General features: G+C 34.7%; 2 protein-coding genes and 1 non-coding gene across 11 annotated transcripts in view; 1 reads left to right on the forward strand and 2 right to left on the reverse strand.

Annotated features, from left to right (window-relative positions):
* polybromo (protein) overlaps positions 1-19,174 on the reverse strand; it is a 30,174-nt gene extending 11,000 nt beyond the window's left edge. For 5 of the 9 annotated variants that reach the window (XM_076130299.1, XM_076130302.1, XM_076130297.1 and 2 more), the window contains exons 1-18: positions 18,854-19,174; positions 18,295-18,444; positions 17,654-17,825; positions 17,331-17,461; positions 16,687-16,941; positions 16,163-16,327; positions 15,641-15,740; positions 14,972-15,203; positions 7,835-7,950; positions 6,543-6,805; positions 5,227-5,500; positions 4,446-4,710; positions 4,032-4,058; positions 3,415-3,513; positions 2,983-3,144; positions 2,351-2,557; positions 614-734; positions 230-291 (exon numbers count right to left, since the gene is read on the reverse strand). In XM_076130299.1, the coding sequence (XP_075986414.1) occupies positions 230-291; positions 614-734; positions 2,351-2,557; positions 2,983-3,144; positions 3,415-3,513; positions 4,032-4,058; positions 4,446-4,710; positions 5,227-5,500; positions 6,543-6,805; positions 7,835-7,950; positions 14,972-15,203; positions 15,641-15,740; positions 16,163-16,327; positions 16,687-16,941; positions 17,331-17,461; positions 17,654-17,825; positions 18,295-18,444; positions 18,854-18,982 (2,930 nt within the window). In that variant the 5' untranslated portion in view covers positions 18,983-19,174. The remainder of the gene's footprint in view (positions 1-229; positions 292-613; positions 735-2,350; positions 2,558-2,982; positions 3,145-3,414; positions 3,514-4,031; positions 4,059-4,445; positions 4,711-5,226; positions 5,501-6,542; positions 6,806-7,834; positions 7,951-14,971; positions 15,204-15,640; positions 15,741-16,162; positions 16,328-16,686; positions 16,942-17,330; positions 17,462-17,653; positions 17,826-18,294; positions 18,445-18,853) is intronic. The other 4 variants (XM_076130306.1, XM_076130300.1, XM_076130298.1 and 1 more) reach the window with 3 other exon arrangements.
* Positions 99-171, reverse strand: TRNAK-CUU (transfer RNA lysine (anticodon CUU)). The gene has a single exon. It is a non-coding gene; the product is annotated as a tRNA-Lys (tRNA).
* Positions 19,175-19,600: 426 nt separating the features above from the next.
* On the forward strand, positions 19,601-22,575 carry LOC142983696 (uncharacterized). Its single transcript, XM_076130695.1, has 4 exons — positions 19,601-19,842; positions 20,226-20,555; positions 21,022-21,894; positions 22,025-22,575. Exons 1-4 carry the CDS (start codon positions 19,663-19,665, stop codon positions 22,316-22,318), a joined length of 1,677 nt encoding a protein of 558 aa, XP_075986810.1. The 5' UTR covers positions 19,601-19,662; the 3' UTR covers positions 22,319-22,575.
* The last annotated feature ends 2,848 nt before the right edge of the window (positions 22,576-25,423 follow it).

Raw genomic sequence — 25,423 nt, forward strand, 5'->3', positions numbered from 1 at the left:
AAAACATTTATTGATGTTTTTTTAGTAAAACTTGACAAAAATAAGTAAAAAACACATTTGTATTGTTCAGCTCGTTCAGATAACTTCCAAAAAGAATGCGCCCAACGTGGGGCTCGAACCCACGACCCTGAGATTAAGAGTCTCATGCTCTACCGACTGAGCTAGCCGGGCTTGTGGGAAGGAAGCAAAAATACGTGACCTTATGCTATTTATACTCTATTCTACGGACCTGTAGTACAAATTGCAGTACACCATAGGAATGCCGTCGTTGTTGGTCCAAACTCGCTCCACCTGAAAAACACATTTGTTGTTAATAAATCCGTTTTCTTCGGGCAGTGTCAAGACTTATTGATATGTGACGGAAAAGCTATTCGACAGATATAAAGACCATATAATATGTAAAAAAAAATATAATATTCGATCTGGTAAGCTAATTGATATACTTATTCAGAGGTGTTTAAATTTAATTCGTTTTTTTTTTTTAACTTAACCATCCATTTTCTACTATTATATTATAGTCGTATTTTTTATATGAATTTTCACACTTTATTTGCTAAAACTAAACACAGATTAACACGAAAATAAGAAAACGAAAGAAAGATTATAATATTACCTGTCCTATAGGACACTCTTTGATGCCTTTATCCGGCTGTATGTAGACGAAGTCACCCTTGTTGTACGCGGCCTGTTGCAACGGAGCGCCGCCAGGTGGCATTGATTCATCGGTGCTGGACCTGTCATACAAAAAGTACTATGTTTTACCATTTAAAGGCCCATAATATTTAACATAATAATATGTGAATATAATAAGAAGGCACTTAGGTACTATTACAAAAATCTATAACTATGTAGTAAAATTGTTTTACATTAAAGGACTATGGGCGGAATCGTCCCCACCCATCAACAAAAATGAAATGTAGCTCAATTGATATATCTTGGCAAGACGATATTTTTATTCTATGGCGACATTGCCCAAATGCATGGGGTTCTCATAGTATCTTACGTTTAAACAAATATCTCGTTAACGTATTATTGACGACTAATTCCAAAATACATGCTCATTTATTTATTAATTAGTGCACAGCGGCGGACGCCGCATGCACATAAAGATAGCTGGGTACAAAATAACCCCCTCCCCCCGCTCTCCAACCCACGATTTTAGATCTGATCAGATTTTAATCTGCCAGCGCATCTGTTAGACAGCATTATAATTGACGAGTAAAAATAATTATTGGAATATGAAATCAATAACATGTATTAACCATATAATGGAAATGATATAAGTATATAAGTATATGCGACTGCGGTGCGAGAGGTCTCGGGTTCGAATCCTGGGTCGGGCCAAACAGTCTTTTCTGAGATTTTCTGTTAACAATTTCCTAGAGATTGCCCGGAGTTAGGAAGTTGAGGTCGAAGACCTCCGTGCCTCGGAGAGCACGTAAAGCCGTCGGTCCTGCGCCTGACCTCTCACTGGTCGTGTCGGTTATCCGTCCCACCAAACTATGAGAGTGATGGAATAGAGAGTGTACCTGTGTATTGTGCACACACTTGGACACTATAAACAAAGTCCGGCACAGATGGCCAGTTTCAATGAAACTGACCGCCGTAGCCGTATATCGGCTAGGAGGACATTATTATACATATGAGTTAGTACTGTAATATAACAATAATGTTAAAATAACTTACAAATGTAAAATAAAAATATACGTTAAATAATAATTACAAATTGTTTTTTTTTTAAATATATATTCCCACTGATTTATCAAAAACAAAGGATTTTAATTAAATAGGGGGCACTTTATGAACACGTTGGTATCAGTTCCATGTTTGTTGGTAGGTGGGGACGGAGCCCATACATTTTTGCCCATAGTCCTTTAAATGTTAGAACTAGATGTCGCTTTTGCCACGTGGGCAATGTGCCCGTTGTGTGATTGCTTAGTTATGTTATTAGCTAGATGGCGTTACTGTCGGTTAACATTTTTTGTCGAAAATATGTTACTTGTTCAACCCACTTTAATTCTACATTAACAGTGTCATGCCTCTGGTATATGTAAGTGGAATCATCAATGTCATCTTGTAATACACTCCGATGATGTCAGGTGCGAAATCTTAGCACATAATTATGCGTTCAAGCTCAGTCCATTTTTAGTTCTCCCTTTCTTTACCTCCATTCCATGAGTCAAACAATTCCTTTCCAGAACAAATATTAGTGCGATCCACAAATAGTTATTTCGGGTCTGGATGTATTTTGTGTGTTATTTCTAAGTTTGTTAAAGTCCCCGCTTCACAAGAGCAATTCTTAGTGCAGTAGTTGTTATTAAAAAAATATTTAAAAAAGCATGTTACAGACCTGGTCTCATCCTCATCGTCGTTCTCCTGCAGCAGCTTGCACTGCTTGACGAGCTCGACGCTGGTGGCCATGGTGTCGCGCGTGAAGCTCAGCGCGGGGGACTGCAGCGTGCCGCGGCACAGCTGGTCGCGCTGGCTGATGTAGTACGACTGCAGCTCCACCGAGTCCTCGAAGATCTGACTGTCTGTGCGGGACAGGCGACGGGCCCTGGGATGAACAGAAATAAATATATTATTCATATCTTGGATGGATAACTTTTTACATTATCACAACTAGTTCTTAAAGTAGAACCTAAGAAAGTACACGTATTTACGGTAAAAGCAATACAAATACTTATCAACAGTGATGACTATTCAAAGATAAATTCCACTTTTGCCTCGACTTTTTGTTGGACTCAGTACATCGGGCCTCATCGGGGTCAATCACGGGTCACTAGGTGCGAAATGATTTATTAATTACCAAAAATTCCCATCAGTTCATCGACTGTTATTATCTACTACATAACACGGCTCCCGTACATTATATGTTGTCTGTGGTACGTAAGTAATGAGCTAACAGCGAACTACATAGCTCAAGAACTGTATCTAATTATATACTTTTGGTAGAAGTAAAACAATCATTTTTTCGCTTACCTTTCAAACACAGCAAACATATCTTGCTGGAAGTGATCGAGTCGTTTGTACAGTCCCTTGTCGAGGCGTCGTTTGACCAAGTCCAGAGATATCGCTCGTACTTTCTCGCCGTTCGCCGCCTCGTCGTGCTCGGGGAGTTCCGCCATACTGTCTGAATAACACCTGTAAATAAATATCGTATTATTTTTATAGATATACACCAATATACGGGAAAACGTTGGCGTGAAGACTTGAATGGATGACAAGGATAGTCTGAAGGAGTAGTCTGTCTGTCTGTTACTCAATCACCTCTAAACTACTGAACCAATTTGCATGAAATTTGGTATGGAGATATTCTGATACCCGAGAAAGGACACCCCGGGAAAATGACGCATTCCTATGTGAAAATTCAGGTGGCGGACGGGTAAAAGCTAGTATTATTATGCTACTAACCTGCCCTCTTCATCTTGATGGTTATACACGCTGGTGAACAGATTGAGCAGCAGCTCTTGAACCGCGGCCGGCACGTCTGGTATAGCATCGTCGTCCTCCCTGCACATAACACACAGTTATAGAAGAAATAAACAATATTAATGAACAACAGATACATTCATGCTGTACACAAACTAATAGCGTCACATTGTAAATATTTTCAAGGTGATGATAACTATTCTGTTTCAATTCTTCGTTTCTAAAAGAACAGTGATGATTACATGTCATTAAATTTTGATATTACAAGATTTTTACGCATTTCGATCTTGATAGGCCCACAACATTTCGTGACAGCATAATTTCCATAATATTATAATACAACAGGTCTTAAACGCATTTAAAATTAAAGGTTAGGTTATCATAAGTCAGCCCGTAACCGCGGTCGATGCAATTCGATCAAAACGTCGGGTAAACAAATAAGGTATCCCAACCTTAAATTTTCAATTGTGTTTAAGACCCGTTGCATTATAATATTATGTGTACAAGTCGCGAGAGTTTAATATCGTTAACAGCATAATTTTGTTTCTAGTTTTTTCACAACACCAATCAAACATTAATTTCTTAGTTCCATGACGCACCTGTTAGTTATACTCCTTGGTGGCCTGCTATCCGACAAGGAGCGTGAATATAAAACAAATGTGCAAGTTAGAACTACGTATAAGCACGCCAAAGGAAAATTAAACATTCCAAAATGTACCGTACAAAAAAAAACTTGAATATTTTCAAGTGACTCGTTTACGCGATACGCTGATTTAAGTGATATTAAAACATGAAGAAACTATTTTAATATTTTTGTCTGTCTGTCTTTCTACTCTTGCTGATCTCAGGACCAGCTACACCGATATTACCGCGAGATATAGGATTCACTGAAAGATTGTTAGAAGAGGTTGTAATAGCAACAATTTATCTTGGCATTTCCACGGATTCAAACAACGTTTTCACAAATAACTTCCTCACGTATTACCTACTATAAAAAAAACATACAAACTAACCTCAACATCTGTTTAGTTTGTAAACAAACTCTATGCAGTATCAAAGCGTCCTTGTATATCTGTGAATCGGGTTCATTGTACTTGCAAGCGTTGTCGAACATCAGTATGAAGTCTGACGCGAGCTCGTTCACGGAGCTGTACACGTTGTTCTTCAGTTTGTGGGCTATCTTCTCCATGTCTATGGGGTTCTTGATGAGCTCGTAGTAGTCCGGGTATTCTGTCTTACTTGGTAGTTTCATGAAGATTAATGCCAGTTGGCGGTTTACTGCAGAAAAACAAAAATTACTTCTAAAATTATTTCTTGTTAATTTTGCATGCCTAAAATTTGTTAACTACATTTATTGAGGGCATGCAAAGCCCCCAACACGCACTTGGCCAGCGTGGTGGACTCAAGGCCTAACTCCCTCCCTCCTTCGATTGCCAATAATGGGTTAAAAAAAAATGTTACAAGATAGAATAATGTTTTCTAAGAAAGTCTTTTAATTATTTAACTAATTACTATTTATGAAAAGATACAGACAAAAAGGTAATTAGCGCCTATTTACACAGGCAAGCTCAATTCCGTAATTCGTTTTTATTGCTATAAGCTTAGCATAGTTGCTCTTATGAATAGACAATAAAATTGTAACATTATAAAACTCAAATATTTGAAGTATAAGCTCCTTTGAATTTATCAATTTATCAATAAAGGCTCTGTATTTAACAAATCAATCCATAATATTATGAGTACTTACCTAATCGATAATTCTAGAAAATAGTTCTAAAAAAAACGACAACAAACCTTTAGGATCCCTATAATCTCTAATCGCATCATACAAAGTCCTGAGTTTCTGTTCAAAAGGCGACAACTGCCTTGACTTGGCCGCTTTAAACGTCTTCAAAGGGGTCTTCCTCTCGAAACTGCTGTTTACTTCTTTGAGCTTCTCGTTCATCACTCGTTCTAGAAGATTCGCGTCTTCATATATCATAGAACCTTCTTCATTAAACTGACGGCAGTTCGAGAACATCAGCCGGAAGTCGGCCACCATCTCTTCTACTAAGTTGTATCTATCGTTCTGTAAAAAAATGTATATTATTAAGAAATTTTCAATGTTTTACTTTTTATGACAATATATTTCAAAATTAAGTAAAGAGAATAATAATTTGAACTTCGAGACCCGTTATCACCAGTAATAAATATCTATCAGCTAGTTTATCACATTGAATTTTGATGCTTTTCTTCATACATTTACTGTAACTTTGTTTAGAAGATAAGTTATATGACATTTAAATATAAACAGTAGCGTACTAATAATTCAAACTGGTCCTTACAGTAATAAATATCCATCAACTAGTTTATCAAATGGAAATTTGATGCTTGTCTTCATACATTTACTGTAACTTTATTTAGAAGATAAGTTATATGACATTTAAATATAAACAGTAGTGTACCAATAATTCAAGCTGGTCCTTAACCTCCCTATTAAAGTCAGACATTATATATAAATTAATATTTTTCGGCATCACTGTTAAAATGGCCATAATATTTTTCTAAATGACTATGTAATAGTTTTTTTTTTAAAAACCCTTACTAAAAATACTATCACTATATACAACAGACCATCTGTTTTATGACTACCCTAGTCATACACTAGTAATGGTAGGTAATAGGATCGTCTATTGTTTAATCACCTAGGCGATAATAATTCCGAGAAAATAATAATAGGAACCTAATTCCCCGAAGTCCTAATGTCGTTAATCCATAAACAATAGAAGGATTAACAAAGCTTTTTTTAAAGGGTATAGATTTATGTACTGAACATTGTAGTCTTAACTTAGGGAGCTGGTCTGTTATCATTTAAGGGGTACATGACTAAATATTTATTTCGTATTTTTATTTAAAAAACAAAGACTCCCGCCCTAATCATTACTCTTGTGTCACGGAGACTTTTACAAAAATACAAACAACGGAACAATTTGTGGTCACACAAATAATTGTTCCGTTTAGGAATCGAACCCGTGTCCTCCCGACACATTGGTAGTGGCGTGGCGATCTCTTAAACAACTGCGCTACAGAGGCTAAATAAATCGATATTGTATAAGTTATTACCCACTAACCTTAATATTAGCTTCAATGGTGATCATATCAATAGGCTTTTCAATCACATTATAGTATTCCGGATACAGTTTCTTACTCGGTTTCTCCATAAACAATAGCATGGGCTGTCTCCCATCAGAGCAGGTGAATTCCACCAGTTGCTTCGATATGTAGTGTAGCTTTTTCTTCAAAGGCAAGTTGGATTTAGCCACAGTAGGAGTGCTGATCGGAGATGGCACTGAGCTTTGCGTCTGGTTGAGGCGGGGACGACCTGAAGGCATTGCTGATAAGTTAACTTGTAGGTATATTCTTTGGTATGGAGGTAGAATAGATTATTAACGACGATTTTTAACTCTCGCGACTTGTATACTACTGTTAACGAGCGTTAAACACCACGCGATTATTGCCCGGTTTCTGAGGTACATTTAGCGGTAGTTTATCTGTGCAATAGCGTTTAATCTGATGTAAACATAACAGTTTGAATAAATAAACTACCGCTAAATGTACCTAAAAACATCACGTGATTAATGGACGGCCCTTTATATTCATGAGTTTTCTATCAAGAAGCTCTCAGTAGTTCCCTGGAGTTAGGAAATATAGGTCAAAGACCTCCGTACCTCGGAGAGCACGTAAATTGTTGATCTTGCCGTTGACCACTTACCTGCCATGGTCGTGTTAACTAAACATTTAATATAACTACGAAACTGAAGTAAGAATTGTACACTAACTTAGACACTATAAATAAACTTCTATAACGGAAGGTTGATTAGACTACTAAAGAAATGTTTACTTAGCACATTGTTACATGTGTCAAGAACTAATTGTATCCAATTACATTGTAACTTAAGTATGGTTTGTTCCTGACAAACAATCAAATGCTTGTGGGACCTTGTTTATGAACATTGAACATATTAAACTATTGCATAAATACGAAAGAGTTTTATGGCTAATCAACTGAACAGAACTAGTTTAAGTTTACTAAATCAATATCGATCGGTTTTTTTTTCATGCTTAGTACTTTTTTAAAATTTAACAAACAAAACAAGTTCCGCGGAACGACTTGAAGGCATGCCTGGACGGTTGGCCACACGCAGCAAGCGACCGAGAGGACTGGAAATTCAAGGGAGAGACTCTAGCTTAGCAGTGGCTTCCTTTAGGATAAATATTAATATTTAATTCAGCCCACTTCTACTCACAGTATTCAGTTAAGGCCTTTCTCTCCATCGATATCTAAAGCTAAACATACTATCGCCAAGGCTCAAATATAGATCAGATAGTAGGTCTTAGGTAATAGTGAGGACTATCAATATACCTCTGGGCCGTGGCGTCTGGACTTGCGCCTGGTTCTTCACAGACGATAGACTTTCATCATCACTGGACGAACTCTGCACTATGTCGAGTAATTCTTGCACGCGTTGTTGCATCAACCTGTTGACAAAATAATATAGCAATAAAGATTTGCTCATTCAATTTAAACATAGGTTACTTAGTTTATTTCTTAGAATCTTAATCTATAATAGTACAGAATATACTGTAAATACTGTTTCTATGTTCATTTGAACGCGTTAGTCTCAAAAACTGCCGTTTCGAATTAAAAGTGTTTTGTGTTAAATTGTCTATGTATTTGTTACTAGCTGACCCGCGCAACTTCGCTTGCGTCACATACGATAGAATGGGTCAAAATTTTTCCCGTTTTTGTAACATTTTTTATTGCTACTCTGCTCCTATTGGTCGTAGCGTAATGTTATATAGCCTTCCTCGATGAATAGACTATCTAACACTGAAAGAATTTTTCAAATCGGACCAGTAGTTCCTGAGATTAGCGCGTTCAAACAAACAAACAAACAAACTCTTCAGCTTTATAATATTAGTATAGATTAGTATAGATTCCTCCGTGTGTTTGTCAACAAAGCGTACAATAATATACGTGCTGATACAAATACAGAATGACAACATCATTTTAACCAATAAAAGTAGCTTTATAAGAATACCCACAATTTTATAAAGTGACTCCTTTTTATCGGATTAAATAAAATTAAATTGCATAATAGAATATATTATTTTTAACTTAGTATAGAATTAACATACAACTAGCTATCGCCTTATTGTGACACACTAGTTTGTTTTTAACTGTACGTCACGGCCAAAAGGCTTGTGTTCAAATTCAACGAATAACAAACGACTTAGTTTACAAATACCCCCTCTGCATTAAAATTAAATTGACTGCAATATAAAATTATCCTCAGTTAACAATAACGATTATTATTTTATTAAACCAATAATGGAATCTTCAAAACAATGCACAGAATGCGGGCAAGCAAGATCATCACGTCTTAAAACACTACTTCGCTCAAATTCAGTGACAATAAGAAACAGTTTGCAACAAGGTGAACCACGATCATCAAGCGTAACTTTACGACGAACAGTCTTAAGTGGAAAGATAGACAACAAAGCCGTTCAATCAAGACCACGCTCGGCCTCACCTTGCGTCATCTGGCCTAAGAAAACTACTACTAAAGAAGTACCAAAATCTACGCAACTTTTATACGAGCCTTTAATTGTCGACCATTTACCCAACTGGTCAGAACACTTCAAAACTCTTGAGAAGAAACTCGGACGTGCAGTCAACGCCAGCGCATATGGAACGGGTATCAAATTCAGCCCTCTCTCCGAAGAAGAAAACGAAAGCATTCGGGAAATAATCAAAAAAGAATCCGACTTATTGCCGCCGCGTTTCAATTTTCGCGTCGCAATACGCGGTTTATTCAAGAATACTGAACTAGCGTGGATAAGTAAAGCGCTCGTTGGTCATGGATTTGAAGTGAAACGTGTCACAAGAGGTACGTTGAAGGGAAAACGTAGACTTTTCTTGGTAGAAATCAAGCGGACTAATGGGCTAACATCACCTATATACAAGATCAAGAGGTTACTAATGAGAACAGTTGTGATCGAGCCGAATATGGGATTATACGGGTATCAGTACAACACTTATCCTTGCCATCAAATGCTTTGGACCAGTGGAGAGAGGTCTCGGGTATTCGGATCGCCAGAGAAAGAATTAGAAAGAATAGAAAACGCGTCATTAGACGTACCTACGATTGACAAAACGTGTGTTATACCTCCTACACAAACACCGGATAATGATATAATACCATCAGAACTAACTGTCAATAATTCAGAGCCAAATAAAGCTCAAAAACCAGCTGAATTACAAACATCAGAAGCAATGACAGCAAATGAATTGGAACAAGGGAGTCCTAAACATCAGTCTCGTGTTGAAATAGCCATACGAGTGGCCAATAGCATGCTGTTAGCTATAAAGTCAGGCAAACAGCCAGACACGGCCGCAGTGGAAACTATCATGAAATTCATTGACCAAGATAATTAAATATGTAGTGTGCATTTGACGATTGCTTTTCAGGCCGGAACTAATTGCAGGAAAATATTGAGTATTTAACGTAATTTATAATAATATGTAATCAGAAATCAATTGGTATTAAATAAATAAAGTTTAAATAATATAAATATATTTGTTTTCATTTTATAAACAGATACATAACAAAACACAAACAAATCGTGTAAATCCCATTAGTTAAACAGTTGGTTTATTAGGCGACATCTGCTATTTAGAATGTAAAAGTATAAGGCCTACACTCTGGATGTGCCTTATCTCCAAGATAAATTCAAAATCAAAATGATGTAAAAGTTATAAGAGACACAAATTTAACAGAAACTTGTCAGAGAGCATTGAAACTAGCCATAAGGCTAATTAGTGAACCACCTCTAAATATGCCTTATCTATAAGATAAATTCAACATTACAACGAAATTTTCTACTAGTTTATATGACACACAAATTAAACGGGAACTTTTCAGAGAGCATTGAAACTAGCCATAAATATAGTAAAACCATAAACATCACTTCTTACCGACAACCTGGAAAGCGGTCATTAGCAAATATCTAAGACAATACAAGTCATTACACAATAAGGATTTACTTTACAATAACATTAGCTAAATTCCAGGTAGTCCCATAATCCTATAACTTTGTTACATGCTAATCTTTCTACCTGCTTTTCTTACCCTTACCTTATCAGGTTTACCCCACCCCGCGCTCCTTACCCTTACGGCTAGGGTATATAAGCAGCGTATTGTGTATTTGATTTCATTTCACATCAGTCTGTCGAAGCAATATGTAGTTAACTCCTGGTGATACTGACCATTATAATGCCGAAGATTCATGGAAAAAGTGTTGTGAAGTGATCGTTATTTGTGATTGTAAAGTCAAGGTGAGTTAGATGGAAGATGTATTATTATTTACTTTAATTTAATTATTTCGTAAAAGTTTCAAATGTTCTCGAATGTGTTGAAACAAAAATGGATAATTAGTCTTGTTTTTTTAATGTAATAAAATACACTTATCGGCATATACTACGACTCTCAACACATTGTAGCACCTAAATAGTAATTTACATAAAAAAATAACCGTAATATCTGTGTTTGCACAAAAATAACCTTGTTTTTATTGTTTCAGAAATAACAATCACGAAATTTCAACGACTTGTCACGAAACTTTTTAATCTAACAAATACTAAATTACTTACAAGTTGAAGGGATATAGTAATACAATATATCAGCATAACTATGTAACCGAATGCTCCATGAACTATGGACAATTATTGGAAAAATACAAGAAATCAGTGTTCAGTTTGTTCAAACTGAAGTATAACTGTACATAGTTATAAATAATCAAAACAAGTCTACAAGTCACCGAGGTGTATTACAATGAATTGGTGCAAAGAAGTCTAATATGTTTAGATTGTTCACATTGATGTGTAACACCGACGCAGTCTACAAGTCACTGAGGTGTATTACAATGAATTGGTGCAAAGAAGTCTAATATGTTTGGATTGTACACATTGATGTGTAACACCGACGCAGTCTAGAAGTCACTGAGGTGTACTACAATGAATTGGTGCAAAGAAGTCTAATATGTTTAGATTGTATACATTGATGTATAACACCGACGCGGCGACGCAGTCAACAAAGTCACTGAAGTGTATTGCAATGAACTGGAGCAAAGAAGTCTAATAAGTTTAGATTGTTCAAATTAATGTGAAACATCGACGCAGTCAACAAGTCACTGAGGTGTATTATAATATATTACTGCAAAGAAGTCTAATATGTTTAGATTGTTCACATTGATGTGTAACACCGACGCAGTCTACAAGTCACTGAGGTGTATTACAATGAATTGGTACAAAGAAGTCTAATATGTTAAGATTGTTCACATTGATGTGAAACACCGACGCAGTCTACAAGTCACTGAGGTGTATTACAATGAATTGGTACAAAGAAGTCTAATATGTTTAGATTGTTCACATTGATGTGTAACACCGACGCAGTCTAGAAGTCACTGAGGTGTATTACAATGAATTGGTGCCAAGAAGTCTAATATGTTTAGATTGTTTACATTGATAAGTAACATGACACAGTGTACAAGTCACTGAGGTGTATTATAATATATTACTGCAAAGAAGTCTAATATGTTTAGATTGTATACATTGATGTGTAACACCGACGCAGTCAACAAGTCACTGAGGTATATCATAATATATTACTGCAAAGAAGTCTAATATGTTTAGATTGTATACTTTGATGTGTAACATGACACAGTCTACAAGTCACTGAGGTATATTATAATATATTACTGCAAAGAAGTCTAATATGTTTAGATTGTATACATTGATGTGTAACACCGACGCAGTCAACAAGTCACTGAGGTATATCATAATATATTACTGCAAAGAAGTCTAATATGTTTAGATTGTATACTTTGATGTGTAACATGACACAGTCTACAAGTCACTGAGGTGTATTACAATGTATTACTGCAAAGAAGTCTAATATGTTTAGATTGTTTACATTGATGTGTAACATGACACAGTCTACAAGTCACCGAGGTATATTATAATATATTACTGCAAAGAAGTCTAATATGTTTAGATTGTTCACATTGATGTGTAACACCGACGCAGTCTAGAAGTCACTGAGGTGTATTACAATGAATTGGTGCCAAGAAGTCTAATATGTTTAGATTGTTTACATTGATAAGTAACATGACACAGTGTACAAGTCACTGAGGTGTATTATAATATATTACTGCAAAGAAGTCTAATATGTTTAGATTGTATACATTGATGTGTAACACCGACGCAGTCAACAAGTCACTGAGGTATATCATAATATATTACTGCAAAGAAGTCTAATATGTTTAGATTGTATACTTTGATGTGTAACATGACACAGTCTACAAGTCACTGAGGTATATTATAATGTATTACTGCAAAGAAGTCTAATATGTTTAGATTGTTCAAATTGATGTGAAACATCGACGCAGTCTACAAGTCACTGAGGTGTATTACAATGTATTACTGCAAAGAAGTCTAATATGTTTAGATTGTTCACATTGATGTGTAACATGACACAGTGTACAAGTCACTGAAGTGTATTACAATGAATTGGTGCAAAGAAGTCTAATATGTTTAGATTGTTCACATTGATAAGTAACATGACACAGTGTACAAGTCACTGAGGTGTATTATAATATATTACTGCAAAGAAGTCTAATATGTTTAGATTGTATACATTGATGTGTAACACCGACGCAGTCAACAAGTCACTGAGGTATATCATAATATATTACTGCAAAGAAGTCTAATATGTTTAGATTGTATACTTTGATGTGTAACATGACACAGTCTACAAGTCACTGAGGTATATTATAATGTATTACTGCAAAGAAGTCTAATATGTTTAGATTGTTCACATTGATGTGAAACATCGACGCAGTCTACAAGTCACTGAGGTGTATTACAATGTATTACTGCAAAGAAGTCTAATATGTTTAGATTGTTCAAATTGATGTGAAACATCGACGCAGTCTACAAGTCACTGAGGTGTATTACAATGTATTACTGCAAAGAAGTCTAATATGTTTAGATTGTTCACATTGATGTGTAACATGACAGTGTACAAGTCACTGAAGTGTATTACAATGAATTGGTGCAAAGAAGTCTAATATGTTTAGATTGTTCACATTGATAAGTAACATGACACAGTGTACAAGTCACTGAGGTGTATTATAATATATTACTGCAAAGAAGTCTAATATGTTTAGATTGTATACATTGATGTGTAACACCGACGCAGTCAACAAGTCACTGAGGTATATCATAATATATTACTGCAAAGAAGTCTAATATGTTTAGATTGTATACTTTGATGTGTAACATGACACAGTCTACAAGTCACTGAGGTATATTATAATGTATTACTGCAAAGAAGTCTAATATGTTTAGATTGTTCACATTGATGTGAAACATCGACGCAGTCTACAAGTCACTGAGGTGTATTACAATGTATTACTGCAAAGAAGTCTAATATGTTTAGATTGTTTACATTGATGTGTAACATGACACAGTCTACAAGTCACCGAGGTATATTATAATATATTACTGCAAAGAAGTCTAATATGTTTAGATTGTTCACATTGATGTGTAACATGACACAGTCTACAAGTCACTGAGGTGTATTATAATATATTGGTGCAAAGAAGTCTAATATGTTTAGATTGTTTACATTGATGTGTAACACCGACGCAGTCTACAAGTCACTGAGGTGTATTATAATATATTACTGCAAAGAAGTCTAATATGTTTAGATTGTATACATTGATGTGTAACATGACACAGTGTACAAGTCACTGAAGTGTATTACAATGAATTGGTGCAAAGAAGTCTAATATGTTTAGATTGTTCACATTGATGTGTAACATGACACAGTCTACAAGTCAGAGGTGTATTACAATGAATTGGTGCAAAGAAGTCTAATATGTTTAGATTGTTCACATTGATGTGAAACATCGACGCAGTCTACAAGTCACTGAGGTGTATTATAATATATTACTGCAAAGAAGTCTAATATGTTTAGATTGTATAAATTGATATATTGTTTCTTGTGTTTGATATGTTCACAATAAAATATTAAACAAATATTTTGTTTGATTTACATACTATATCCTTAATCATAACTTTTAAATTCTCGCGTTGCATGTTTAATATATAAAAGGATACGGGAATTAACGCGAACACGCATTTTACCTTAAAAAGCCTAACGTTTCGGCAGGTTGCATTCGCCGTGGTCGCAGGATGACTCAATTGGTCATTAATTTCCCCATTTAGGTAACATTTTTTACCGGTACTTTACTTCTATTGGTCGTATCGTTATGTTATAAAGCCTGTAGCCTTCCTCAATAAATTGGCTAACCAACAGTAAAATAGTTTTTCAATTCGCACCAGGAGTTCCTGTGCTTAGCGCGTTACATACATACAAACTCTACAACTTAATAATATTAGTATAGATAATGATTTTTATACCACAGTACTTACCTTTGTAGTTTCACAGCATCTTTGTACAATCTTGAAGAAGGCACATTGTACTGTTTGGCGTTCTCAAACATAATGTTCATGTCCCCAGCCACTTCTGACAGGGTGCCGTAGTTGCCTTTGCGAATTTTGTTCTTGATCTGGTTCAGTGATACGGGGTTTTTGATTTCTTTATAGTAGTCGGGGTACTCGCGGCGCGATGGAAGCTTCGAGAACGGTTCTGACATTGGAGTACCTGGAGAAAATATTTTAATTGTAAAGACATATTGGTAATCTAAAAAAATATTGTCAGATGGTGTACTTGAACCTTTCTTTAATCTATTTTGAGATGAAGTAAGCAGTATTGGATGACATGCTTTATATTTTTGTAGCATAGTTCAACCAAAATTTTATAACGGAACTGTGATAGGAATCAAACGAAATTTCAACTATTATTCTGCTCATTGATTATGGTAAAGCCTCAGTTTATAGTTAACTTAAGATTATTTTGAGAAGATCGTACTAATAACCGATTTGACTACTTTTGAATAAGTATCAGTTAACTTATTAGGAGGAATAATAACAGTTCTTTTCAAATATTAACTGTATTTTTTTTCTTCCAACTTATGCATGAAGTAAAGAAGTATTCAATACTGTTAAAGTGAGTTAAAAATAATTAAAAGTATGTATTACCATTAGGCCCCAAATGATTCTTTACAGTCTCAAGTAGTTTCCACTGTGGAGAATCTTCGTTTTCATTTTTGTCTTCGTCACTGTCACTGTCTTCCGAATGCTGTAGAAAAATAATGTTATTGTTATTACGATTTTTTTGAACAGATTTTTTCCTTGACAGTTTTTGTAGTGTAGTAATTGCAAAATTACAGCTAAATGTGAAGTTACAGCTACAAGTTACCTAGTTGTGTAAATCTACGTATCTAATCTGATAGAAAAAATGGAGAATCCTAATACGAGCATTGAAAAAAAAAACTTTTATTGTTATAACAGTAACTATCATGTACTAGTACAATAACTAAGCATCTCTAAGAAACAAATTGCGTAATTGACTACCAGTCAAGTCAGGATACTCTTTATGAAATGTCAAAAACATTTAAGTATAGAAATACAGTGTAATGACCCCACAGTTTCAAAGAGTAGCACAAGCACAAGTTTTATAATTTTTCGTTAACCCAATCAACTACTCAATAACAGACTTACTTTAACTATCTCATTGTCGGAACCCGGCGGCTCCATGATGGCCAGGGCTTTGCTAGACGGCACAGGTCCGACGCGGGAAGTGCGTTTACTGCGGATGCGCTCCGACGTCTTCGCTGGCCCTGAGCGACCGTGCTGGTCGATGTCTTGTTTACGCATTTGAATAACCTGTTAAAGAAAAACATACATTAGACACTCTCAGACTGACTTGATGATGTAAGGTTTTAAAAATACGTAAAGTGAAATGAACACTAGCTATAATTTTCAAAGACTGATGAATATTTTTTCGGGTCTATCATAATATACAATCTACATAATATGTCATATATGGAACATCACTGAAATACTAAATCCTTTCCTGAGTAAGCGAGTAAGCAACTTTTTTCGCTCTAAGTATTTTGATGAATTTCTTTCTGAAAATGTGACAGACAAAGTTACATAAATGGGAGATTAACCATCAAATATTAAAGATTGCACATATATGAAAGTGGCTAAGACTACAAAGAAAAATTTCATGTAAAACTCACCTTTTTCAGTGTCTTAGCATCCTTATAAATCTGGCTACCAGGCTCATTGAAGTGGCAAGCATTCCTGACCATCAGCAGCAAGTCTTTCTCCAACTCGTTCAAGTTAGTGTACTCTCCGCCCTGGATCTTCTGAGCTATGGTCTTCAGGTCTATTGGGGAGTCGATGACGTTGAAGTACTCTGGATAGCGACGCTTCGAAGGTAGGAATTGGAAGGCCGGGTAGAGAGGCCGGCCGTCACTGTTTGCTGTCATTACCTTAAGAAAAAAGATAATGTTATGTACTCATATACTCCTTTTATTAATGCCAATTTCCACACATAATAAAAGCTTTGACCATTGATGTCATAATAGGTGAATAGCAATAATATTTATTAAATCAAATATAATCTTGACTAATAAGTCTAAGAAAATAAACCATTTTATTTTAACTATAATGTAAAGTTAAATGCTTTACTACAACTATTTCTTGAAATTATAATTAATTTGACTAAAGTACTTACACCTGAGGTTTACTTGTTTCTGAGGTTCATTTTGCATTAGTTTGTTGATTCAATAGCGTTTAAGCTCATATAACAGTTTAAATAGATAAATTACCGCTAAATGTGCCTCAGAAATAAACAAGAAACCAATGTAAAATTACTTACAGCACTGAATAGTTCTTCAAAGACATTGTCCTCCTCATTGTTAGTAGAGGTTTCTGATAAGTCTTCTGCTACATCTGATCTTCTGCTTGATGAACCATTACGAGACAACTTGGGTATCTTGATATCTTCACCTATAACATTAAGAATTATATTACACTAAAAATAAAAAGAAACATACTGGTCATCACCACATTAAGAAAAAACTATATATAGCATAGTGGATTTGAATAGTTTTTTACTGAGGTACACAATAGCCCCTCAGGTAACATTTTGAAGTAAATATTACCAATTACATTTAACACTTGCATTATAATATCTCTTACCATTCTCAAGTGCTTGCTTAGTCTGCATGTACAGCTTCCATAGGTCAATAGCATCCCTGTACTCCAGGGTGTCTGGCTTGTAGAATGCCTTAGCATTATTCACCAACAGCTCTATGTCAGCTGATAACTCCTCTATATCCTCATATGTGTCCGTTTTTAGCTTCTGTTGGACCTGTGACCAGTTTATTATGTTAGTAATTGACTTCAATGAAAGTTCTAGAAGGTACCTATGTAATCTTTAAACAAACATCTAATTCTTATTTATTCTTTATATCAAAAGTGATCAGTAATGACATGCAACTGTACATTTAAAGCTGAAGTTGTTTTCAGATTTTATATAGTAAATCTATACCAATATAAAATTGTAGAGTTTGTTTGTGTGTTGAACACGCTAATCTCAGAAACTTCTGGTGCGAATTGGAAAAATATTTTAGTGTTGGAAAGTCTATTTATTGAGGAAGGCAATAGGCCAATAGGAGCAGAGTACCAATAAAAAATGTTACAAAACGCGAAATAATAAAGACCAATTTTTTGGTCAGCTAGTGTACAGAAATGTCAGAATTATTCACAAAAATATTTAATAACAATGTAGGGTTGTTCAACACAGAGCAAATAGTAAAACAAAACAATACAGTACTTACCCTTAACAAATCAATGGGTTGTGAGACCACCTCATAATATTGTGGCTCCTGGCGTCTCTTAGGAGCTCTGATGAAGGAGTCACACAGGAGCGTCCCATCCTCCTTCTTATATGATCTTATTGTGTCATACAGTTGCTGACAAATTTCACCCTGGTAAACATATAATATAATTTAAATAGTATATTAAGTTAAATATAACATATTTTGTTTTGTCATGTATACTTGAGCACATTGGGCACAGGCCTTTGTATTTTCTATTAAAATGGTTGTAATAGTTGACTAAATTACTAAATAAATGATTCAGCTTGATTTGTTTCTTGCAATGCAGCAAAATATGTTACAATAATTTTGTTGTGATGTCGAAGTAATTTCGTGCAGTTTTAGGTGTATATCCGTAGACATTTATCGTATACAGAATTAATTGAAGTCAGTTTGTTTAGCTTAAAGGATTTATTTTTCTTCCGTTAACTTTTTTGTGCAAACAAAAACAATGAAATGCGGCTTATTACGCCGGGTTGGGAACGTAATAAAAATCGAGAGTAAGGTTTCTATAACTAACTGGATCTAGCTTCTTCCTCTTGCGGGTAGACGGCGGAGGTCCAGGGTTGCTGAGTTCTACTCCATCATCACTGTCGTCCCCATCAGCGCCACGGGAAGCCGCCGAAGACGCACGGCGTCGCTTACTCATTATGCCGAATTGAACACACAAATTACATTAACACTACAAGGATGTGTGATAATCGTTACATTCTCGCCTAACAAACGATTGTTTCAATCAATTTAATGTATTATACGACTAAAACCCTAGAAATAAGCCTATGCTTGAAATTTTAGTTCATTGATTGGGTCGTCAACGCAAACGCAGAAACACAAACGTACAAAAAAGTGGCATTCAGTTCTAACCTCACGAATGCCTTGAGTTAGAGCGAGATAGTGAACTGAAAATACATGCACAAGAAGCAACAGATAATATATTGATGCTTTAATTTTAGTATGACAGTAGGTATGGAACACGGAGGGTCACTGACTGATGGCTTGTCTTGTCATTAATGGAACTACAGATAAAAATAATAATAAAAAATATCGGGTACAGTCTTACGTTAAATCATAAATTATTTAAAAAATATTAGTTTATAAAATCTTCTTTGTACTGGTCCTTTCCATTTAAAGGTTAATTTAATTTGATGCTCATGAATGCCAGTAAATATGTTCAATTTACGTTTCGTTTAACCTATTTTAATTGCCGCAGTTTTAATATTTTTTTAAACGGAAAAAATATCTACCCCCAATATCAATAACACTGCCACTGTACAATCTCCAACATAAGTTGAATTTCAACGTATAATATTTTGTTCCTTGCCTAAAAAGATGAATAAGTATTTCAAGAACTTTATCCTTTGTGGTGATATAAACCAATATTGCTTGCTGTGCAAGGAATCATTTCACCTTATTCCAGACATTGAAAAACATATTAGATGGGAGAAGCACAGAAAAATTATAAAAGATCAAACATGTTTAACCAAATTTCGTAAGGACTCTATTTATAAGGTTTGTATGTTTCTACTGCTTCTTACTCATAAACTTTACAAGTCTGCAATTTCAAAGCGATTTACCAATATGCGCTTGAGTACTGGCACGTAGACAAGTAGGTAAAATCGAACTATAACAAACCTCCTTTTTCTATAGTCGTAAAAATCTATGAGGAGAGCAAAAACCACGCAAAACCCACAATTTGAAGACGCCACGATAAAGAAATTTACTCGATTGGACCTTGACTTAAGGTAAACTTACGGCTTGATCAAAACAAGTAAACTGCGTGTGAGTACAGTGCATTACCGGTCCATAGCTCAACTGAGATAGTTTGTTACAGTTAGTAACATATTTGCCACAGTTACGTACTTACCTACGTAATTTTTTATTTAATTTTTCAGATTGGAAGCTGCTACTACTGCGAAATATGCAACTTAGTCACATCGAATATGGCTTCACTAAAAGAACATGTCAAGAGCGAGAAGCATGAGCTCTTAAAAAATAAACCTGATGCTATCATAAAGAAACCCGCCGGGTTATTTGATTCTGGTTATGTTATTATTAACAAAGTAATATTGAACTTAGCGCAGTGGAACTCGATTGTGGAAGGAAAATGTCGCCTCTGCTGCGTTAATGTAAATACTATTGATGATCACATATCGACACAGGAGCATATAATTAAGTTAATTCAAACAGAAACTAACTATAAAGATAATCTCAGCTATCGAAAGGTAAGGAGTGCGAGTAATAGAGTTTTTAGGTGTGTGCCCTGTGCGTATCGCGGCGTATGTGTTCATGTGCATTGGGAATTACTGGCGCTGAATAATACGATGGATAGCACTTTCAACCTCGGTTTACTAACATACTTCTCGCTTACACACAATACTGCTGATACATCAAATCTTTCGTACTTACAAAGTTCCTACAAATTAAAGGTTTTTTTTACATTATTATGACTTGCGATATAAATCGTCAAAAGCAGTTAAACACTAGGTACAAAAATGTAACAAAAATAAGGCCCAGTTTCACCACTTCAAAATATCTGTCAGAAAACTTATCAGGTGGAATTTTGTCAGTGTTTTTTTATTTTTTTTTGCAGTCTTTTTATCTAGCAAATAGTTTATCTGAAACTTATTTACCGGCCACCAGCACCACCGGCCCTTATTAAACGTTTACCTACCTGCCTATCAATTTCAGATCGACGAAAACACCTACCACTGCTTCTCCTGTAAGAAAATCTTTGCAGCAGATGATTTCGAACCCCATTTGGCCACCTGTGAAAATACAGATGAAATCGAAATCAAGAAACTGAAAGAAGCTAAATCCAGCAGAAATGTAGAAGCCATGACTGGCAGCGTCGGTAAAATGGATTATTTAGAAAAACAACTTCTAGTCACATTGGAAGATTTCTACGAGATGGATGAAATTACTAATACAGCTAAGTGCAAACATTGTCCAAAACTTATGTCTATTAACTTCAAGTCTTTGATTGAACATATGAAATATCAACATGATAAAACAAAGCAATACACAAGCTCTGAAGAATCGGAAGAGGAACCAGTAATTTACCGTCATGTAGCCGACAATGGGTTGAAAAGATCACGACTAGCGAGGTATGGAAGGTCGCACTACATTAAACTTAACCACAACGGTGGCAAAGGCTACTGCAATGTTTGTGATAGATTTTTATCGGCGAACTTAAAACTGTTCAAGACACATTGTAAAGGCATAATTCATCGAGGGCACTTAGAACTACGAGGGATAAAAAAGCCGAGACCAAGAGATCCAGTGAACTATAACTCATTAAGTATCAGATCCTACACGATAGACCTTCGGTATTCGCCAGAAGAACGTGTAGTTTGGATAAATGGCGAATTTTGTGTCAGTGTCAACAGCTACTACATGATTTACGTGATACAGAAAAATAATCATTATAAGAAGACCAAATGCTTCGCGTGTGACTTGATAATCAGTCATGGAGAAGAACGCGATCATTGTCTGTCGACGGCTCACATGAATAACTTCTATGATGCTCAGATATTAATGAGATCAAATGAATTTGTTAGAGAGGTATGAACGTAGTTTCCCATCTTATAAATTTTGACACAATTTGCTATTTTATTTTGGTAGGCGTTACATTAAATATGAAGTTCAAAGTTTTTGTTGAATATACGTATTCAAGTTTAATTTATTTTTACAGGTAAGGCCGAATCTTTTCCATTGCGGTTTTTGCAACTTAACTGTGCCATTCGCGGACGCCTTGGAGAAACATCTTCTAACGTTTAAACATAATAAGAGTAGAACTGATTTGAAACAGTTAACGACTATTGTTCCTCTTTGGCAAGATTTTAACCCACTAGCTATGGACCCGGAGGAACTATATATCGCTTTGTTACGATACGATTATGATTACATAAGGTTACCTAAGAAAAAAGAAACTAAAAAGGAGAAAAAAGAAGAGAAAGATAAAGAGAAATCAACTCATTGTTTATAGGTCTTGATTAATCGAACTTTTTAAAGTGAACTGAAACTGTGGTGCTTCTTTACCTTTTAATCACAATTTTTATGGCCTGATAGTTTGTTATATTATTTATTTGTTGAGTTATTCTTTTAGAATTTTAGAAAAGCACTTTTGAAGGAAAATACAGAAATCTTCGGCATGTATATTTTATTTTCCCTCCAGGAGTTAACTAAAACTTTCGATATAGTTTACTTGAAAATTAAATTCATAAATAAAACTTTTTAACAATATTTGTTTTATTTTATTTAATTATTGTAAAATAAAGTACATAATACTAATGAGAACAATAATAAGTTACTATTTATATGACTAGTGTATATACAAATAACAAAAAATTAAGCACTATTTAAAAAATTTGAACGTTTTTATCAACACAACAGTTAGATGTACCCTAGATAAGACTTTTTGACCCAATCTAATATAATGTGCATAGGTATGTTATGGGTTTCTAGTTCACTAATAAGTTGTCGGACTATAATACAATAATCATACTGGGTAATAAGATAAACTTAAGTACTGCTATAAACAACAAGCGGGAAGACTACAACATTTTACATTTATATGGACCTCTCTAAAGGTATACTATTGAGATTATTTACATACTTTTAGCATATCAATTACTTACTAATGTTACTATTTAGCTATATCAGCCATCACAAAGTGGATCCATGGCCAAAATAGGTCAGATAAATCATCATTACTATGTTATTTACATAACATCAATGACTATTTATTATAACAGTATATGTCTTTTATACTAAATTCTGTTCATTATCATTGTACAAATTGAACCATTGAGGAAAATGGCTCAATAGCATTATTAAATCTACTTCAGAATTGGAATGCAATTCAGTCAAATGTTTCAGACCTTCAGTTATATAAGCATCTCGCATCGGACCATATAATATGTCTATATTAAAATCTATTAGAAGAGCAATGGAACCAAGATAGGCCGGGTACAACACTGTATAAGATACATATGTACAAATATGTTTCACATCTTCTACAAACTTTTGTATAAAACTCTGTAGTTTTGCATCGTAATTGGTCATAATATACACATGATTAAGAACCTTGCAACTCATCTGAAAGATACAGGCAGATTCTGAACTTTTCTTTATAACATTCTTCAATACACATGAAGTCAACAGCTCTTGAACATCAACTCCCCTTAAAACATGAAGACATGATTCCAGAAGAGTCTTCTCTAGAGCAGCCTTCATTTTAACATTAACTATATCTTTAATAAAATTATCACCAGATATCAATCGGCCATTTAAACCTCTGTAGTCATAGACATTTTTGAACAAATTTTGCATATAAACTCCATGTTCATTCAAGTTAATCAGGGCCTGTATGACATCTGGGTTTATAGACGGGTCGTATCTACTGCTGAGGTTCATATCCTGCATATTTTGAATTAAGAATGCATCCAGAGCTTTGTCTGTGGTGTCGTCGGAACTCCCCGCAACATCTTCGATATTTAGCTTGTAAAGTTTGGTCAATAACGAGGTAATACCTCCATCAACATTTAGATGGTTGTCTGGACTAACTTGGCATAATTTACGTATGTTTTCTAATGTTGATAGTCGTATGTTGTCGTTGACGTGCGAATTTTGTCGCGACCAGTTGAGAATCTTCACGAAACTCTTTGAGAGGGCTCTCGCAACTTCTTTGTCCAGTAATGGATTTTCGAATGTGAATTCCGGACATGGTATGTTGTTTGATGTGATGACTTTTTCTATTAGTTGATTATTCATGTCGACTCGAGTAGGAACAGAATATGCGGTCTTCTGTCCGGTTAGTCGGAAATTTATAAACACAAACTCATCTCTTCGACTCTTACTAAAATTAGGTATATAATTAGACTTCACTTCCTGTTATTTGAAAAGTATTAAGATTAAGAGTTACTCTTGGCGTTGGTTACGTTTAGATACAAGACATAGAATTCAATACCGTACTTATATTAACTGACTGAAGTACTGGCGAAGTACCTGTATTCTGTCATCTGTGTGTATTTTTCTGTTTACATTTTTTTATTGGCATATCGCGATTCGTCGCTCGTTCGGTTCGGAAATTTTAATAAATTATTTTTTTTTTTTTTTCTTTTTGCTAATTAATAATAAAGGTGAATATTACTTTAAATTATATGTAAAAAAATAAATAACAAAATAGTAAACGCCTACACTCATACACTTCCTGATCATTTAGCGATATATAGCGCTATCTAGTTCAGTTGAAATAAACTGTTAAATTTATAGTAATTAGTAATTCTATCTGACACTAGATGGCCATACTACGTTTCCACGTGCACTGTCTCCTAATTAGTATAATTACATTGTTAAATCATGCGCCAAATAACTTTGCGTGTCTGAATAAAGATGAGAGCCGCTGCGAAGATGTAAATAAAAACAAACACCTGTTTAGAGAGAAATTCACCTTGCGCGTATTTCGGTATAAGTATTTCAGTATTAAGTGAACACAAAAAACATTAATCACAAACAGTCTACCTGAAGCAATCAAGGCTATGAGTCCATCACATTTACGCACTGAGCAAATAAAGATGAAAAGATGTTTTTTTTTGGGCCTGCACTGTGTATAAAATAGAAAAAAATATAAAATTATCGGAAATATTTTTTTTAAATTACAATTAATTTGGAGATACCAAAAATCTAAATCTTGACGATTATTATTTGACCAATACGAGACTGACAGTTAAGTAGCTGTCATAGAATTTTTCTTGACTCAAGTGCGCAGTGAAACCGCCATGACTATTTTTGCCTTTGCGATCTTACGCTTAAGTTATTATAAATTTGCATAAAATTTATATAGAATTATGTAACAGTAACAATTGAAATAGGTTAGTGGTTAATTTATTGTGTTGGCCCAAAGTTTATGGTAAATTCATTTTAGATTTTATTCATTTATTTACTAAAGCTTAAACATCTGTCACGTTAGGCCTACTCTTTTTTTATTGATTTTAGAAGGTCCATAAATAAAAGTTGTTATTTTCATATTACAATTATTTATTGAAGAAAATCGAATACATATTCAGTTTTATTATTGAACACAATGTTA

This window comes from Anticarsia gemmatalis, chromosome 24 (assembly GCF_050436995.1).
Source record: "Anticarsia gemmatalis isolate Benzon Research Colony breed Stoneville strain chromosome 24, ilAntGemm2 primary, whole genome shotgun sequence".
Classification (NCBI taxonomy): Eukaryota; Metazoa; Arthropoda; class Insecta; order Lepidoptera; family Erebidae; genus Anticarsia; species Anticarsia gemmatalis.